At 41.4% G+C, this 19309-nt stretch overlaps 1 protein-coding gene across 2 annotated transcripts in view; it reads right to left on the reverse strand.

Moving 5' to 3' along the window:
* Positions 1–19309, reverse strand: part of LOC126248383 (ribonuclease H2 subunit A) — a 57637-nt gene that overhangs the window by 21896 nt on the left and 16432 nt on the right. For both annotated transcript variants that reach the window (XM_049949327.1, XM_049949337.1), the window contains exons 2-5: positions 19029–19227; positions 5510–5636; positions 5227–5413; positions 4622–4745 (exon numbers count right to left, since the gene is read on the reverse strand). In XM_049949327.1, coding sequence (XP_049805284.1) covers positions 4622–4745; positions 5227–5413; positions 5510–5636; positions 19029–19227 — 637 coding nt within the window. The remainder of the gene's footprint in view (positions 1–4621; positions 4746–5226; positions 5414–5509; positions 5637–19028; positions 19228–19309) is intronic.

Consider the following 19309-nt stretch of genomic DNA (forward strand, 5'->3'; position numbering starts at 1 on the left):
CCTAGTGAGTCTAGTGCACGAATCCTTCATCCCTAACAACCACTTTAATGCAGCATGATCCGCCACTACCCGAAATCTTCTCCCATATAAATAACATTTAAAATATGTGATTCCATAGAGCATGCGAAGCATCTCCCTCTCTCTTGTTGAATAATTCCTCTCTGCTGCATTCAACTGCCTAGACACATAGGCTACATGATGTTCTTTCCAATCAATTTCCTAACTAAGAACACACCGTAATGCTTAATTTGATGCATTACATGCTAGAATAAATACCTTTTCAAAACTGGAAACACAAGAACTGGACTTGATATTAACATTCTTTCAGTTTGTCAAATGCTTTCCAACAGGACGGTCTTCTGCACAGGAAAAAGTTAGATCACTTGTTATCTGATCATGGTGGGGCTAGAGCAACAAATAAGAGAGTTATGGAGAGGTATTGGTGGAGAGATAAGAAAGTAGATGTGGATCAGTATGTCAAGACTTGTATACCATGTGCGCAGAGAGCAGATCTGAGTCTGAAACGGATACAGCTACAACAATTGCCGGAAGCGACATGTCCATTTTCTATGTTGGGAATTGATATCTTAGGACCTTTGAGTTGAACACCATTGGGGAACAGATTCGTTCTGACAATAATAGACCATTTTTTGAGGTATGTGGAGATGGTGGCTATGCCAAATTAACAGGCAGCAATGGTCACGCAATTGTTAATAAACAACTGGACTTTGAAGTTTGGTGTACCGGAGCTTCCTTAGGTGGGTCTTGGGCCCCCTCTGCCGTTTAACAATTGTCCACCTCTACTAACTCCACTTCTCCATCCTCCCCGCTGCTGTTTTCCACCCCTTCCTCCATTCCTCGGTGATTGGGTACATTGCCCCTGCACATGTCCCATACGACCACACTCATAACATTTCACACCTGCTGTAAACACTGTTTGTCTATCATGAATCCCCGTTGCCACCTCTATCTCCTCACATTGGATTGCCAGCTGAATGGCCGAATACAATACTTTTGGAGTCCCTTCACGCACTTTCTGTGCCATATGCGCTGGTAACACCCTCAAAATTATGCCTTTGCTTGGCTTGAAGTGTCTGAAGAGCTTAGGCAATGTGCAGAGGGAAAGGTAATGCTGAAGGAAGTATCTGAGGAGTATAAAAAATTGCACGAGGCTTATGAGACACTACGGAAGCAGGTAGGACAGATGGAAGAAGTGGTGCCATGGGTACGACGGAAACGACCATGGCTGAACGCAGGGGGGGGATTTCGAAAAGTCTTTGGAACTACACACAGTAGGACCAACCTTCCATCTGCCAGCGTCAATTTCAGGAGTCATGCAATTGAATGTTACACAGCCACAGCTGTACTGGCCAGAAGCAACTTTACGAGTTTTACCAAGGCAGAATCTGACCTTGTTAAATCAAACTCTGGAGTCAGGTCTGTTGAGATCCATAAACCAGTTCATTTCAGAGCAAGAGAGTGCATATCATCCGAAGAGCTTGTGCAGCTTGTCACTCAATGTAGGGAAAGGCAACGACAAGCAGCGATCGTTTGGAGCACCTCTGTGCCAGGTGCCATCGCAGCCTTAACTTTGTTGTGTGCTGTTTTCAATGTCATCAGGAGGAGAGCCAATTCCAAGAGGGAACCGACAGTAGTCCAAATCCCAATGGGTTGGATACCAAGGGCGTAAGACGGGTAGGTAAGGGGTTGATCGAGCAATAAGTCGAGTGGTTATCCAGTACGGAATTTTTACGTTTTGTCTCATATCATGTGTTTTAAGAGGAATAGACCACGTCTAAGTTTTCTAATAGTAGTAGTAAATATGTCATAAATACGTGCCGACTCAAACATGTTTTAAGTGTAGTTAGAGGTCGATCCGGGGACCAGGTCTTTCTGAAGGGGGAATAATGTAGCGGCACCACGGTTTAAGATAGGAATAAGTTAAGATTTGGTGCAATATTTCTGAGCTCACAAGTTACAGCCAGGTGCAAGCCTGTAGACAGTAAGTTACGCTTACCAGTGGTTGTGAAGTAGAATGGAGGCCACAGGGCCGTAGACCCTCTGAAAAGAGTAAACGCAGCGGTTTGCATGGTGCAAGTTACAGGCAGAAGGGGCCCACTGGCCTACCTAGGTATTATGAGCACATGATTCGGAGTGGCACATTAGCAAAACACAGGTGCACAGCCGCTTATAAATAGGTGCTGGTTTTCTAACGAGGGGGATTCAAGTGTGGTAGCTCTCCTGGACGGCGGGGCGTGTCACAACACCAGGTACACGCAGCAGCAGATGGGGCACCTGTGTTCCAGTCCATGGCGGGTTGCTGGTTCGACCCTCTGAGGTCTACTGGGGTCCGCAGCTAGTCAGCGGCAGGCCATTTGATGGCTCACTACCGCGGGCAGTCTAGTTGGCTCCCAACATACGCTGGAGGCATCCCAAGGCGAGGGCCGCAGATTTGGCTGTCGGATTGTAGGTGCTTGTTGTCCCTGTGATCTTAACCATGATGGCGAAGAAGCATGCAGCGGGCTGCCCTGCGGATCCCAGCGAGCAGCTCCGAGGCAATGGGGACGAAGGCCGCTGCCTCGGCTGCCGGCGCAGCCTGATGTCATCAAAACACCACGGCTGTACATGGCTGGCACGCCACAGTACGTTGCACGGGTCACTGCGTTCCGCGCCAAGCTGCTTTGCAGACAGCGAAGTGGCGTCTTCGGCATCGTGGGACCCGGTGACACAGACAGAGAGGAACACGGCACTGTAGCTGGGAATAATAAAACACTTTAAGATCACGGCTGAGTTTTAATACACAGTGAACAGCCTGACTAAAGAGACCTGAGCACCTACTATCAAATGGATTTTCTGGATTCCCCACATTCTTTTTCTTCTCTGAAGATGCCAAAATGTAGGAGTGTTGTTCGTTATTTGTGTGTGTTTCGCTCAGCTTTATTGGCAACTGTCTCTGCTGAAGTTTAGTACTGTCCAACCCAGGTTTCTCTTTCTGAATTTAACATTATACAGGGTTATTCTAAATCATCGACCCATTTTCCAAAATTTGTAAGTATTCAAGTACAAATCCAAAATGAACAAGCTTTATACCAATGAAAGGAGGAAGTTTCAAAGTTTTTTGTGGGCAGCGGCAGATGGGTGGTGATGGTTTCAAAAGTGGCCGGTAGAGTTTGCGCGGCAGTAGGGCTGTCATTCTGTTTGACTGTCAGTTGCGAGTGAGATGGTGACTGTGGAGCACAAGGTTTCCTTTGTTCTTGAGTTCACAAAAAGTGAGTTGCAAACTGCAGTGTAGTGGGCATTTCGTACTAAATTTGGTATTCAACCACCAGGTTGCAAAAGCATTAGCTCTTGGTTTAAGTAATTTAAACAGACTGGGAGTGTGCGCAAGGGAAAAAGCACAGGCCGACCGCGTGTGTCAGAGGATGATGTCCGACAGATTTGAGAATGTTTTGTGTGCAGTCCCAGTAAGTCTACTAATCGAGCCAGTCGAGAACTTTGAATACCCCAACCAACTGTATGGAAAGTTCTGAGACTGTGTTTGCTGTACAAGGCCTACTGATTACAACTTGTTCAGGCTCTCAATCCCAATGACAAAGGAAAGCGTCTCGCATTTTGTTATTATGTGCTAGCAAAGGTGGAGGATGATGCATTTCTATAGCGTGTAATTTTTAGTGAAGAACTAATATTCCACCTTAGTGGCAAAGTCAACAGACACAATGTTCGCATATGGGGTTTGGAAAATCCACATTCACCATTGCAATACCAAAGACTCACCAAAGATCAACATGTTCTGTGCCGTATCCTGTACAAAGGTTTATGGACAATTTTTCTTTGAGGAAATAACTGTAACAGGAATCACGTATCTGGACACATTGGAACAATGGACTGGAAGATTCCCAAGGCTTCATTTGCCAATGGGATGGAGCTCAGTGTCATTGGCACTGTATTGTATGAGGCTTTTAGAATGACTCCCTTTCTCAGTGCTGGATCGGTCGCAGGGGACTTGAGGACCTGGCTCTGCACTGCTGGCCATCTCCTGATCTCTCATCCTGCGACTATTTCTTATGGGGTTATGTGAAGGAAGCTGTTTACATCCCGCCCCTACCAACCACTCTGAACGATCTGCAGAACCAGATCACTGCTGCCATGCACAGCAGATACACTTTCTGCAGGGATGGGACAGTTTGGCTACTGTGTCGATGTTCGGCATGCAGCCAATAGTGGTCATATTAAACATTTATCACATTTCTAATTATTAAATAACTAATAAAAACTAATTAATAACAATTTATTAAACTTATTTCAAACATTATGAAAAAAGACTTTGAAACTTCCTCTTTTCATCAGTATAAAGCTTGTTCATTTTGGATTTGTAGAATAAATATGAAGTTTTGAAAATGGGTCTATCATTTAGAATAACCCTGTACTTTAAGGACACACAGATGTCAATCGTAACCTTGGTCACGAAGAGGCCAACATGGTATCTCTCAAATGTTTATTTAAGTCGCCTTGTGATCAATGAATCAGACAGAATCAATTACATGGCTGATATGTCTGAGTAGACTTCTATCAGTCAAAGCTTTGACAGTATTATGATAATAATAAATATTTGTTTACGTACCACTCAACTTGCACAGCATTTTCTTGCAATATTTTATCTGCAGTTGACCAGCTAAATCTAACAAGTTGTGGAAATCCAAATACCGGGTCAATGTTCTCTATTAAAAACTTTTTAGTTACTGGGTCTGGAATTAAAAAGAAAGTTTATACATAAGTTGTATACAATTAAAGAGCTATTGCAAATACTATTAAATATTCAGAATGCAAGCTAGTAGAAACTGGATTTGCATAAAATGGAGAGGTAAATGCAAATCCTGCACCAAATAACCAAGTCACTGAAGACTGACAATATTATGAGAAGGATAGTTGCTGCTTACCATGTAGTGGAGATGCTGATTTGCAGATAGGCACAACAAAAAGACTGTCAAACATGATGATGGTGAGTAGTAACTATCCTTTTCACAATATTGTCATTATTCCATCCTGGATTTTCCACTGTTTGATTCACTAAAGTTTGTGAGAATAGATCAATTGCAATATATAATATCAAGTGATTAGTAAATAACCACATTGCTTATCTCTGTGCACTGCTCTGACCGTCAGCATACAAGGTCATGCAAGCATGTAATGTGATTAGAATAAAAGGTAATGTCACACAATTTATACCATTGGGGTATCCACTTCCAAATTCTTTAGCTGTTAGTTCCAACCCTTCTGTGAACTTCCATACTGAAAGTGCCCGGTCTCTAGAAACTTTAGCACATATGCTAGCAGCACTAACAATAGGATATGTAGCGTCAGCCTTCTTTGCCACAGTGATCTTAAGTTCAGGAAATATAGCAGAAAGCTTTGCCTGAAATTGAGAAAATGGATAGAAATCATTATTTCCAAAATCCAAACTTCTAACTGATGAGAGCATTTGGTTGAGCATAAACTTAAAGAAGCTTACCTGGTACTTTTCTGGCATTCCAACTGTGTCAACATACACTTCTGCAATTCTAACACCTTTTGAACATGCACTGTTTATGAGATGCACTGTTGAATCTTGAGCAATCTGATTTAAAGAATACTTTTGCCTGGAATTGTTTAAAAAAATCAAAACAGTATTAAAAGACTTTACATGGACTCCTACATTAATTCTAATAAATTTTAACTAATGAAAACATATATAATATCAAATGTTAAATTACAATGATGTCTTTTCACATGAAAATACCTAACACCAAAGGACATTATAAAACTGATGTATGTTTGTTGCTCTGAGGAAGCAAAGGAATCATTCACTGCAGCTTATTTTCTTGAACTTTGTTTGAAATATGACTTCTAATCTTTGAAATAAACTAAATTTCCCTATATTTCCCTTTTTGAACTGTTCTACAGATGAGACTTTTTTGGCCCAGCACCAGAAAATAAGCAGTTTTGGGAAGAGATTGTACACTAGGTATCACCAACCAAGATTTAATTGTGTGTCATTATTTACATTACCTTGAATAGCTAAGAAAATAAAAACGAAAAGCTTACAGGTGGAAATTCGTATAATAGAGATTAAAATGAAATACTGATCAGATAAAAAGGATAAAATATTGTCTCCAATAGAGAAAAAGCTAGACAAGCAACATGAAACAACTAGATGTAGTAAGAAGACCTGGAAAGGGTGATGGTTTAATCCAGCTGCAAGTTGTGTGACTCTGGGCCGTGAACACTGGTCAGAGTCTAAGTCAAGATAAAAATTGGGAGCTTCAGGAATTTCACTCATCGGTCGTCAAGGCAGTGATTACAGAACGAAATAAGAGTTAAAGTGCTCTTCTGCTCTCCTGAACTGCTAACAAGGGAATGGGCCATTCTGTCAAGTCAAAACCTACTGTTCAAGCTGACTGAGGCTCTGTAATGGTGAGTGCAGCTGGAGAGATATGGGACACCTGAAATGTCTGGATACGACTCTGGCAGGTGACATGTATGTAAGTATCCCGTCTGATCACCTGCATTCATTCTTGTCCATCACCTGCATTCATTCACATGCACTGTACATTTCGACAGACTTGGACAATTCCAGCAGGACAATGCAACACCTTACACATCCAGAATTGTACAGAGTGGCTCCACGTACACTCTTCCGAGTTTAAACACTTCTGCTGGCCACCAAACTCCCAGAAATGAATATTTTTGAGCATATCTGGGATGCCTTGCAACTTACTGTTCAGAAGATATCTCCACCCCCTTTTAGTCTTACAGATTTATGGACAGCCCTGCAGGATTCATGGTGTCAATTCCCTCCAGCACTACTTCAGACATTAGTCAAGTTCATGCCACAGTGTTGCGGCACTTCTGTTTGCTCGCAGGGGCCCTACTGGTATTAAGCAGGTGTACCAGTTTCTTTGGCTCCTAAGTACACTCCTGGAAATGGAAAAAAGAACACATTGACACCGGTGTGTCAGACCCACCATACTTGCTCCGGACACTGCGAGAGGGCTGTACAAGCAATGATCACACGCACGGCACAGCGGACACACCAGGAACCGCGGTGTTGGCCGTCGAATGGCGCTAGCTGCGCAGCATTTGTGCACCGCCGCCGTCAGTGTCAGCCAGTTTGCCGTGGCATACGGAGCTCCATCGCAGTCTTTAACACTGGTAGCATGCCGCGACAGCGTGGACATGAACCGTATGTGCAGTTGACGGACTTTGAGCGAGGGCGTATAGTGGGCATGCGGGAGGCCGGGTGGACGTACCGCCGAATTGCTCAACACGTGGGACGTGAGGTCTCCACAGTACATCGATGTTGTCGCCAGTGGTCGGCGGAAGGTGCACGTGCCCGTCGACCTGGGACCGGACCGCAGCGACGCACGGATGCACGCCAAGACCGTAGGATCCTACGCAGTGCCGTAGGGGACCGCACCGCCACTTCCCAGCAAATTAGGGACACTGTTGCTCCTGGGGTATCGGCGAGGACCATTCGCAACCGTCTCCATGAAGCTGGGCTACGGTCCCGCACACCGTTAGGCCGTCTTCCGCTCACGCCCCAACATCGTGCAGCCCGCCTCCAGTGGTGTCGCGACAGGCGTGAATGGAGGGACGAATGGAGACGTGTCGCCTTCAGCGATGAGAGTCGCTTCTGCCTTGGTGCCAATGATGGTCGTATGCGTGTTTGGCGCCGTGCAGGTGAGCGCCACAATCAGGACTGCATACGACCGAGGCACACAGGGCCAACACCCGGCATCATGGTGTGGGGAGCGATCTCCTACACTGGCCGTACACCACTGGTGATCGTCGAGGGGACACTGAATAGTGCACGGTACATCCAAACCGTCATCGAACCCATCGTTCTACCATTCCTAGACCGGCAAGGGAACTTGCTGTTCCAACAGGACAATGCACGTCCGCATGTATCCCGTGCCACCCAACGTGCTCTACAAGGTGTAAGTCAACTACCCTGGCCAGCAAGATCTCCAGATCTGTCCCCCATTGAGCATGTTTGGGACTGGATGAAGCGTCGTCTCACGCGGTCTGCACGTCCAGCACGAACGCTGGTCCAACTGAGGCGCCAGGTGGAAATGGCATGGCAAGCCGTTCCACAGGACTACATCCAGCATCTCTACGATCGTCTCCATGGGAGAATAGCAGCCTGCATTGCTGCGAAAGGTGGATATACACTGTACTAGTGCCGACATTGTGCATGCTCTGTTGCCTGTGTCTATGTGCCTGTGGTTCTGTCAGTGTGATCATGTGATGTATCTGGCCCCAGGAATGTGTCAATAAAGTTTCCCCTTCCTGGGACAATGAATTCACGGTGTTCTTATTTCAATTTCCAGGAGTGTATATAACAATTAAATAGGAAAAGTCTACCTAAAACTTTTAAAATATGTCAGAATTATCAAGAATAAATGTTACTGAAATGGTACACTAACTTTCACATTCTCACACACCTAACAGCACAAATTCATTACATATCAGAAGAATAATATAGGGGGTCAAAATACTAATAAACGCACACGTGTTTGACAAATGATGTCATGTGATATACAGAATTAACCACCTAAAAAAAACCATAACACTGAATTCATGCACTGTCAGTCTGGGGAAGAGCCCTAATACTACTCATCACACTATCATATAAATTATGACAGCACAAGAATTTCTCTTGTCAGAATACAAACTACAATGTATTAATATGTGTCCCACTGAATTAGTACACTACAAATGTAGCAAACTAATCAGTATTGTCAATGTAGAAAATAATCATATGTGGGTATAACAACATATACAAATATGCCTGTTGGGTAAAAATTTGACTTGCAAAAGAGGATTCTAAATCAAATACCTTGAGATAAGGAACAAATGGTCAGAAATGGTAGACTTGTTTAGTTTTTATTGACATGAACAGCTCAAACATTATAACAAGTACAGGATCTACAACAACTGTTTAAAGTGACAGACGACTGCATGTCTCACTGGCTGCATTACATTACAATCCATTGACAGAACTGAAATCCAGGTTACCCTCATTGCTTTAATATAGTGTTCATTCAATGGGTATCAACTGCTGCTCCACCAACACATTTCACACTACTGTTCGAAGTGCGTGTTTCATGGACTACTTGGTGGGAGCTCACTAATGAATACCCTCAAATCATCAATTTCATCAAATTTTATGTTTTATGTGGGGCTTGGCCAGAAATGAAAGTGACAGAAGCAAGAGCTCCAGATGACCAAGCATTAAGGAACAATTGCATTTTTTGTGCAAGTTGGGCAACACACATGACATTCATGTTGGCAAAGTTTACAGGAGGGGTTGGTGCAGCCAAAAGAATACATAACAGTAAACTGAGGAATGTGGGGCCAAGTTCTTAAGCGAAAACATTTTCTTTTTCCAACTTCTACATTATTTTCATGGTAAACAAGTTGAAATAATGCTCAGTATATTGTATTTATTAATATTTTATAAAAAGCATGAAAAGGGAAGGCAAATGAAAATCTGGGACTAAAAGCAGATTACAAAAATGGAGTGTAAGGCATACATGAGATCTTTGTCTATAACATTAAACACATTATTTTACAGTTGACAATTTACACATCATAACCATCATCATCACCATCATCATCATCATCACCACCATCACCATCACCATCACCATCACCATCTTTAACAGTTCCCTGGAACAAGCTGGATCTTTCTGGAACATAAGCATTCCCATCCAACTCCTCCACACTTTTCAGCCCTGCATCCCTAGGTCTTCCTCTTTGTCATTTCCTTACCTCTTCATTTCATTTCATGTATCTTCTTGGGAATCCTCTTTTTTCCATTTTCTTTAAGTGCCCATACCATCTAAACCTTGATGTTTCTATCCCATTCTGTAGGGGTTCCTCTTTCACTAATTCCCTTAACCTTTCATTCCTCAACCTATCTCTCCTTGTTCCTTCTATTCTACTTCTGAGGAACTTAATTTCAAATGCCTATAATCTGCTTACATCTATTTTCTTCATTGCCCATGTTTCAGACGCATAGGACAGAACTGTGATGTAGTAATGCCTATACATCCCTCCATTGCTTTTTTCTGGGGCATCTTTATTCAAAACCAGGCTCTTAACACTTCATGGGAATGCTTCTGCATGTCTGCTACATTCACTGATCTTTTTCTCATTTCTTCCATTTTTCTCTATTACATTTTCCAAGTACCTGACACTTACCACCTTCACCACTGTTCATCTCCAGTCCTTACTATGCTAGTTGGTCTGATGGCGATTTATATACTGGTGTGATGTTCATTGTAAAATAAATACTGCATTTTTACAATTACATAGTTATTCTAAATTTTCTGTTGAAAAACAATATTCTATCACGTTACTCAGTCAAGAGCTAGCAAGCTAATGAGCTCCATGGCCACAGCTACTTTGAGAACATATTGTTCTCATGCAGTTGTCAAGGGTTGCCTGAAGGTCAAAATGAAGCTAAAGGAATACAAATTCTTATACATTCTTGCAAAGTTATGTGCAATCCCAAATTTTTCTTTGCCTTTTCATTTATATTTATATTGTAACACAAAAACTGAAAATAAAAAGTTTCCAGACAGCGACTCGACCCCACAACCCTGATTACCACTCTGTATTCTGTCTGCTGTACCAACTACTGCCTACCAGAAATGGCTCATGGCTTATCTGAGCCCCTGCCAAAAATGCTATTTTTTGTAAATATTTTATAACATGGAGCTCCCACTTCTGTCACTCATTTCTGACCAGGTCCTTCACTTACCCATAAATTTGGATGATACTGGTGATGACACATAGGCACAGTCCCCCACATGCTAAACCTTTATCAAGAACCTTGGGCTGATTTCTGAGGGTTTAAGAACTCAGTTTCTTGTAAATCTCTAACTGAGGTGATATATTTCTTACTTTCACAATGACTCCTGTATTGAAATTTTCCTCTGTATATTCAATCAGCTTTATGGGCATTACATCCTGTACTGAACACTAAATACATGTGTGTGTTCCTGTAATGAGTAATATTTTATGTTTGAAAACCATTAATGATCTGTTAATGACAGTAAGCTAAGCCATGGCCATTTCACAGTTACCCGCACATTATTTTTCAAAATAATTCCACCAATGTGAAAGCGATATTCTGAAATATAAGCAGTTTTTTGATGGGCTATAGATGTGCTACTCACTGAAAACCTAGTAATACCTGAAATATATTTTTCCAACTATTGGTTCTCTATCCAAAACACCCAGTTTAGGCTCCTCTACCATCCCTGTATGCAAACTCAGGGGATGGGAGAATGTACAATACTAACTGGCCGTTTATGTATCTGAATGTAGTTTGATGTTGCTCAGTTCTAGCCAGTCACTCTGATTTTTCCCCACCTCTGCTTCTATGAGGGTGTATTGTACAACACACTGCTTTTACTATTCAATCAGCTATTAATTTTCTGTGTCCTATATTATGTGGTACTTTGCAGAATAGCTTTCTACAGCTGTCAAATGCTGCAGTCAGGATAGCAGAGTACTTCAACACCTAATTAACCAAAGAAAAATGGTCACAAGTTCATAAACCTAACAATAAAAAGGAAAAATTAACACCTTCATTGATATTTTAACCTAATAGTTTCAAATCATGTTTCCACAAGAAACTAATCATCAGGTGCAGTTCTATAATAAACAGTTGGTTCACAAGCAGAAAACAGGTTTCATGCCAGACGAAGAGACTACCGCATAAAATGTGCAACTTAAATAATGCCTCACCTAAATTACATATGCTATAAATATATTTCAAAATACTAAGAAAAGTAATAAGAAGTTAAAAATGTAAATGAGAAGCACAAATATAATTCAACAAATAAAACTAACTGGAATATCACAAAAGAAGAAACTTGTGAAAACAGAGCATTATAAAAATATAACACTATCACAAGAAAATGAAAAAGTAACAAATCCCTTAGAAGTAGATAACATGTTTAACAATTTTTTCACTAGTATTGCAGATAATATGATAAAATCAAACATAAATGAGAAAACCCAGTCCAACAAATATAAGTATACTCCAGATGAAGTAGCAAAAGCAATAAATGGACTAAAAAATCTAGCTCTGCAGGTGGAGCTTGTCTCACCAACCAACATCCTAAGAGCCAATAGCAAGCTTCCAGTCCCAACATCCTCCGCTCAGAAGACAAGTAAAAGTGTGTGATCATTATTTATCCACTTTGTATTTCTTTGTTGTACTGTGTTCAGCTCAACGCAGTAGCAATTAGGGTCAGTTCATGGAAACATTTTACAGTTTAAAATCTGGTTTCGAAATCTGTCACCATTATCTAATCAACACTGCCTGACAAAACAAATGAAGCATCCAGAAGACATGGTCATGTCAATGTAACTACCTAAAGGTACCTACCATTGGCAAGTAAATGAATAGATCTGCAATTCTCTATAAGAGGTAGAACAGTTACTACAGTACATTAGTATTTTGTGTTGTTGGCAGGCCTGGTACGATGCATAAGCGGCAAGAATAGTGTCAGATGCTGAATGACCACTGAAGGGCACAGAAATGCTGCCTACTTGTCTAAGACAGCGTTATCAGCAACTTCAGAGTTTGAAACGGGCTCACCGTGGGTGTCCTTATGGTCAGCTGGCAGTATCCAGATTGGTGTGGCATTCTGATGTGACCGTGGCCCGATGCTCGGTTGCACACATATGTGAGGGCAGGCATACTTGTCAATATTTCATTCAACCATGCATGACCACTACAAGAGATAATCATAGTATTGTGCACCAAGCACGTCTTAACCCCTTCACATCTGCACTTGCCATTCAAGAATGAGTAATGGATTCCCTCCAACATTGTGTGTCATCCGCCACTGTTGGTTGAAGATAAGCAACAGCCGGACTAGGGAATTACCATCCCATGCATGGTCTGCTGTTAATACAAGTGGCTACATTTGGAGGGATGCAATGACCAGATAGCATGGACTGCTGGTGAATGGCATCAAATTGGGTTCAGCAATGAGTCCATGCTCTGCTCTATCTCAGATCACCGTTGTTGGCAAGTATAGCAGAAACCTAGGGAGAGGTCCCATTCTACTAACGTTTTGGAGTGGCACTGTCCTGCATCTTGGTGTGGGGAGCCATCGGGTATGACTTCATGACACAGCTTGTAGTGACAGAGGAAACTCCGATGACAGTAGTAACAGACATCATTTGTCATCTGCGGTATCCTTGTGTGACAGTACTGTGGTGCCATTTATCAATAGGTCAATGCTCATTCACAGATGGCATGTATCTCTGAACTGTATACGTCATCTTGAGCTACAGGCCAGCAAGATCCCCATGTCATAATTCACATCTGTGTCAGTATCCTAGATATCAAGGACCAGTTACAGTAGCATGCACGCAGGAAAGGTTGCAGTGTAACAGGGCATTTTATCAAATATCCAATACCAGCTAAAGAAGATTGTGGTTGCTGATATATGTTAAGTAGTGTAGATAAAAGGAGCAGAGGCTATGCGCCCCAGTCTGAGTTTGTACAGAGTGTGTGTGAGCAATAAGAACAAGAGCAGCAGCAAGTCATCAGCACCACTCACTCACTACCCAAGGATATAGATATGCTGTGACACTCTTGAGTTGGCAGTGTCATGGACAGCTGGGAGTAAGAGGGCCACCGGCGATGTCAATGGGGACCCAAAATAAATGAATCGCTTTTTGATATATGGTTCATGGCTCACATGTGTCATACTGTTTTGAAGCTTTAGACTATTTTGAGTTGTAATTAACGAGATCTGTCGTCTTGAGAGACGAAGAACTTAAAATGTGGAGAAGTGAAACTTAAGAGTTCAAAGTAGTCACCATGATCTCATATTTCAGTGTCACCCTATAAAGAAAAGTCCAGAAAAAGAGAAAGTGTGTACATGGTGGTGGGATAGAGCAGATGGATCACCAGAACAATTCATAAACGTGACTGAAAATGATCAGTAATAATGTAAAGGGCAGTGACAGATCCAACATGGCGAAGAGTGCCAAGAGCCAGCAGCAGGTGGACATACCAGCTATTAGGTAGGTAGTTGTTATGCTCTGGCTGATCAGTGTATAAATAGAAGTGCAGATATCTTTATTAGTGACTGAGGACAATGTACTGAACATTACTTCAGCATTTACTTGATTTGCAGACTAACAGTTATAGCTATTAGCTGTAGGTATGTTTTTAGGTTGGTTAGTATCTCCACAGTACTACTTCAGAATATGAACTTGCAATAACAATAAAGACAGGTCAAGGTCAGAGAGAGGGGGAAGAGGAGATGGATATAGAAAGTAGGAAATGGACAGAGAGAGGGGGCAAGTGGAGATGAACATAGGAAGGGGGAGGGGGGAGGAGGACGAAGATAGACATATTAGAAATGTGTTCTTTCTATTTTCTTTCTTTTCCATTTAACCCAACTGAGCCACAGCAATGCCTGGCAAGGAACATCTAGTTTCTAAGAAGCATATTTCTCTCACCCGATATTAGTTCATTTAAGAACTCTGTCCATATCTTAAAGCTTCCTTTAGATGCTCATTGGCATTTACACTCCTATTACCACACAGCTTAAATCTGATACACACATGAATATCATTACTAGTAAGTCTTCATTCTAAACATTTAGTGAAATCAAAAATCAGTTCCTCATTGACATATTCATATGTGGGTTTATGATACTCTCATACTCTAATATATCTGTTATGATACAGAAATCTATTTTGTTTTCTAGAGCATCACCTAAGGAATTAGGTGTAGCGTTAACAGATTAGACATCCTTTGTACTTTCAGTTCAATCAGTTCCTGTAGGTGCTCCTCCAAACTGGTAAAAAAAAGTCTTAACTTTGTTCTAACATGTTTACCGACCTCACATACCTGAGATTTGAGTATTTAACATCTTAGGTTCATCGTGTACCTCTTTAAACTGTTCATTTTATTTCTTACCAGGTTACTCTGTTTATTTTGTTTAGACTGTATCTTCTTTGGCAAATTTGTTACAGTTTCTTCTATTTTAGAAATTTTATCTACTTTTGTACATACCTCCTCTGATGCTTGTCCAAGGGTATTAATCAACTAGCTCTAACTTTTTGGTTATTCTGCTTGCTCTTTCATAAAGATCATTGTTCTTCAATCTTGTTTGTGGTGACTGGCACTATATATAAAAAACTGTTAGAATGTGGCTGTTTACAGCTCACCTAATCGGGCACATAGCAAACTGAATTGCACTGCTTATGTGTTTTGCACGGGTTCTGTTACAGAGATGAGCTGCTATGCAATAGTGGTGTGGCCAGCTGACCAACCATTGCACTGCAAATAAAAGCTGCAATGTAGTCTTGTAGACTGGCCACTGCTGAGATATCTTTGGAAGCTGCTGTTGCTGAACTCATAGCCTCTAAATTAGCACTCTGAATTCTTCCTTGTTGTCTGTGTACTGCTTCTTGAGTCACATGCCAAAACTTTTTATTCACTATACCCTTGTATTTTATTCCTTATAACAACCCAAATGTCTTCAGTTTTGCTAGCAATGGAATGTAACATCACTATTCTGTAGCTAGACTGAGCCAAGAAGATGTGATACCTCTTTCGATCTGTCACCTTGATGTTATCCCTAATACTTCTTATCTTAATTATTTGCTTATACTGTCGCCTTCTTGAAGTTTCTTAATGTAGTGGACCTGCTATGCAGTGCCACAAAATCTTGCTGTGCAACTTATTCACAGTCTGCAGAGGGTCAAGGGCTGGAAAAGAGCTTCGAACTATCCAAGCTATGAAAAGACAGAACTATTTAAATAACTCTTCTGTATTTTGCTGCTCTGATGTAACCATTACGATGTTAAGTGAACAGATCTCCTATTAACTCATGAATAAGAACATCTCCAAACAGTCTTACAACAGAACAGAACCGAATCTCAGAACACAATGAGGTTTCCACACTGAGAGCAAAAATACAATTGCAAAACCAAAAAGGAATTGTGAAGCATAAATGAAAGTTGATAGGCGTGTTTCTACATCTGAAAGATGATGTCTATTCAAATTCTGTGCCAGCTGCATAAGAGTGGCACTAGCAGCACTAATCTGACGATGCAAATCAGGTTTGCAAGCATTAGTTACCTTGGAGACAGGGCGTGGTGAGTTGATGTTAGTTAAGAATGCCTTTAATGTGACACACACACCATTATCTACATGTCGCTGAGTTTGAATAAGGTCATGTAAAAGGGCTATAAGAAGCTGGATGTTCCTTCTGTGATATTGCAGAAAGACTTGGCACTGTACACAATTGCTGGCAATGGAGGTCACGAGACTGTACAGTCACAAGAAGACCGAGCTCTGAATTGTAATGTGGCACTATCGAGACGGAAGACCATCGTATTCAGCATACGGCTCTGGTGCACCATACTGCGTCTATAGCAGCAATTTGAGCAGCAGGCCTGCAACCAACCTGCCTGCATGCTAGACACCTGGAGTTAAGGTGTGGGTTGCGATTTCATGACAGCAGGAGCTCACTCATGGTTATCCCATGCACCCTTACTGCAAATCTGTATGTCAATCTACTGATTTGACCTGTTGTGCTGCCATTCATGAACAGCATTACAGGGAGTTTTCCAAAAGGACAACATTTGCCCACATACCACTGTTGTAACCCAACACGCTCTACACAGTGTCGACATGTTATCCTGACCTTCTCAATCACCAGATGTGTCTCCAATTGAGCACATATGGGACATCATCATCAGATGACAACTCCAGCTTCACACTTTCAATGGTTTATCTCTAGCATTTACATTAACCCGTGCTCTTGCAATGTTAATCTCTTAAATATGCTACCTAGACAAATGTATTTCCAAAATTTCATTACTCTACATTAGCTATTTTTTTGTCAACATATTAAACTTTCTTTAGCTGTTTCTGATCATCGTCATTATCGGCAATGCTTCTTCCTCTGTGCCTTCCAAGCCACCACCAAAGCAACTGGAGATGGTCAATCACCATTGCACTTTGGCCATGTCCTGAACCCACCCTTCCCTCACATCTGCATGCGCGTGCATGTACATGCATACACGCACGCACACACACAGATATCAAACAAATGTGTGCACAGTGGAAAGTTTTCTCCTTAAATAATATGTAAACAATGTTTTTAGGCAGACACCTTGACTTGAGAGGAAGGAGGGTAAAATCTTATTCTCTATGAACTACATGTAACATCACACTATCTTGACTATGGCAATGTGTTCACTATGCTGTTTATAGAACATTACCTGCATTCCTATTTTCTTACACATTATTAGATCTATTCCTGCACTACCCTCTCCAATTCTGTATTTGTAGCCCTGTTCTCATCTGGCCAGAAGTTCAGTTGTTCTTGTCACTGAACTTCAATAATTCCCACCATTTCCAACTTCGACCTCTCCATTTCCCATTTTAAATTTTGTAGCCTACCATTCCATCCCATTCCATTCCATTCTCTGAATCTTAGAATTCCAGTTCTTTTCCCTGACAATGTCCTCATGGGTACAACCTGTCCAAAGATCTAAATGAGGAGCTAATTTTCCTCCAAATTATTTTACCCAAAATTATGTCATCATTTATTCACACATTAGAGATGCACACCCTTGTGAAATACAATGGCTGTAGTTTTCCCAATGCTTTCAGTTGTCTGCAGTACTAGCACAGCATGGCCATGTAGACAATTTTTAGAAGGCCACGTCAGTCAATCATTGAAGGTGTTGCCCCTGGAACTACTGAAAATACTATTGCCCCATTTCAGGAACAATTTGTCTGTCTATCTTCTGTGAAAATACCCTGTTGTGGTTCCACCTAAAGTACATCTGTCTATGTCACTGAGGCACGCAAGCTACCTCACCCTGGCAAGGTTCACAGGATGTGGATTTTAACTACACCTCTTGAGAGTACAGTCGTGTACTTTGTGTCACATCTACCAATGCATAGGTTGGTTAGTGTCGAGAATTCCAATACTATACTCATCGTTTTCACTACAGATAAAAAATTATCACTCTGTCTGTGACATCCTCCATTACTGGCAACCTCCACCACTGGCAACCTAACTCTGCTGGAAGCAGCTAAACAGGAGGTTTCCCTACTTGACAAATTATAGGCTACTTTCCATTCCTAAGAAGGCAAAAATAGCTTATTTCCATGCCACTGGCTTCCTAGGACATTTTCTCATCCTCATAGGTTCCTGCCGTTGAAATAATATCTTAAATATCAAGCTTTTGACATAGAGCAGGAGAACCTGGTGCTCTTAAAAGACCAGTTTAGATAGTAATAAAATTTCATCCAAGAAAAAAGCATTCCAATGCATCCTGTTTAAGGCTGAATTTGTTATTTTCTGGTTATTGTGCACTCTCACTCCCTGATCTTTCAAATGCACGCATGTAGTTGGTTGCCGGTTTAGGGACTAAACAGTCAGGTCATCAGACTCTTACTCAAGAAAGAGTTCACATGCAGTTAGTGAAGTCAATCAGAAATTTGACGTAACTGTGAACATAAGTAGGAGTGGTAAAACCAAGGCACTGGAAGCAATATTGGTGCCAGAGCTGAGAAATAATTTAAGGAGACTAAATGCATTTGTGTTGTGCTGGTCTGTAGATCAGAGTAGATGAGTGGTCTCCCAGGACTAATATGTGGTAAGAGAAGCCCCCTCCTTCATCTGATCCCTGCCAAGAGCAAAGACAGTTACCAAGTAAAGAATGCCTTCTGGCTGGGAGATTCATAATCGTAAAAGTGAGAGGGCACTGACCTTCAAACCCTGTAAGTATAAATAAAATCTGAGAGAGCCATTCCATAAAGTCACCTTGTTAGTCTCCATACACAATCTTGTATCAATAATTTTTTTTATTGTATGTGTTACCACATGATACATAGAAAATTGAACTGCAGCAAGAGCAGCAAAATCATTCGTCAATAACAGTGCGCACTGGAGTTGGAACTATGAATAGTGGAAAGTTACCTCTTAAGCATATTATTGCAGATAGTTTTTGGTGATATAGCTTCAACAATCCAGCCAATGGTATCACGTTCACTGCAGATTTTTTTAAAAATATCTTCTCTTTTTTCTTCTGTAAGACTTTTGGAGTCAGCACATCCTAGATCATTCAAAACGTCTTGTTTGCTCTTTGGGCAATAGCTGACACCATATACCATGGGACCTGCAATGATGTTATTTGAGACAAGAAGTTATGCTGTATCAGATGAAATAACAACATAACCAAGACATCTTGTTTGTGGGTA

This window comes from Schistocerca nitens, chromosome 1, assembly GCF_023898315.1.
Source record: "Schistocerca nitens isolate TAMUIC-IGC-003100 chromosome 1, iqSchNite1.1, whole genome shotgun sequence".
Lineage (NCBI taxonomy): Eukaryota > Metazoa > Arthropoda > Insecta > Orthoptera > Acrididae > Schistocerca > Schistocerca nitens.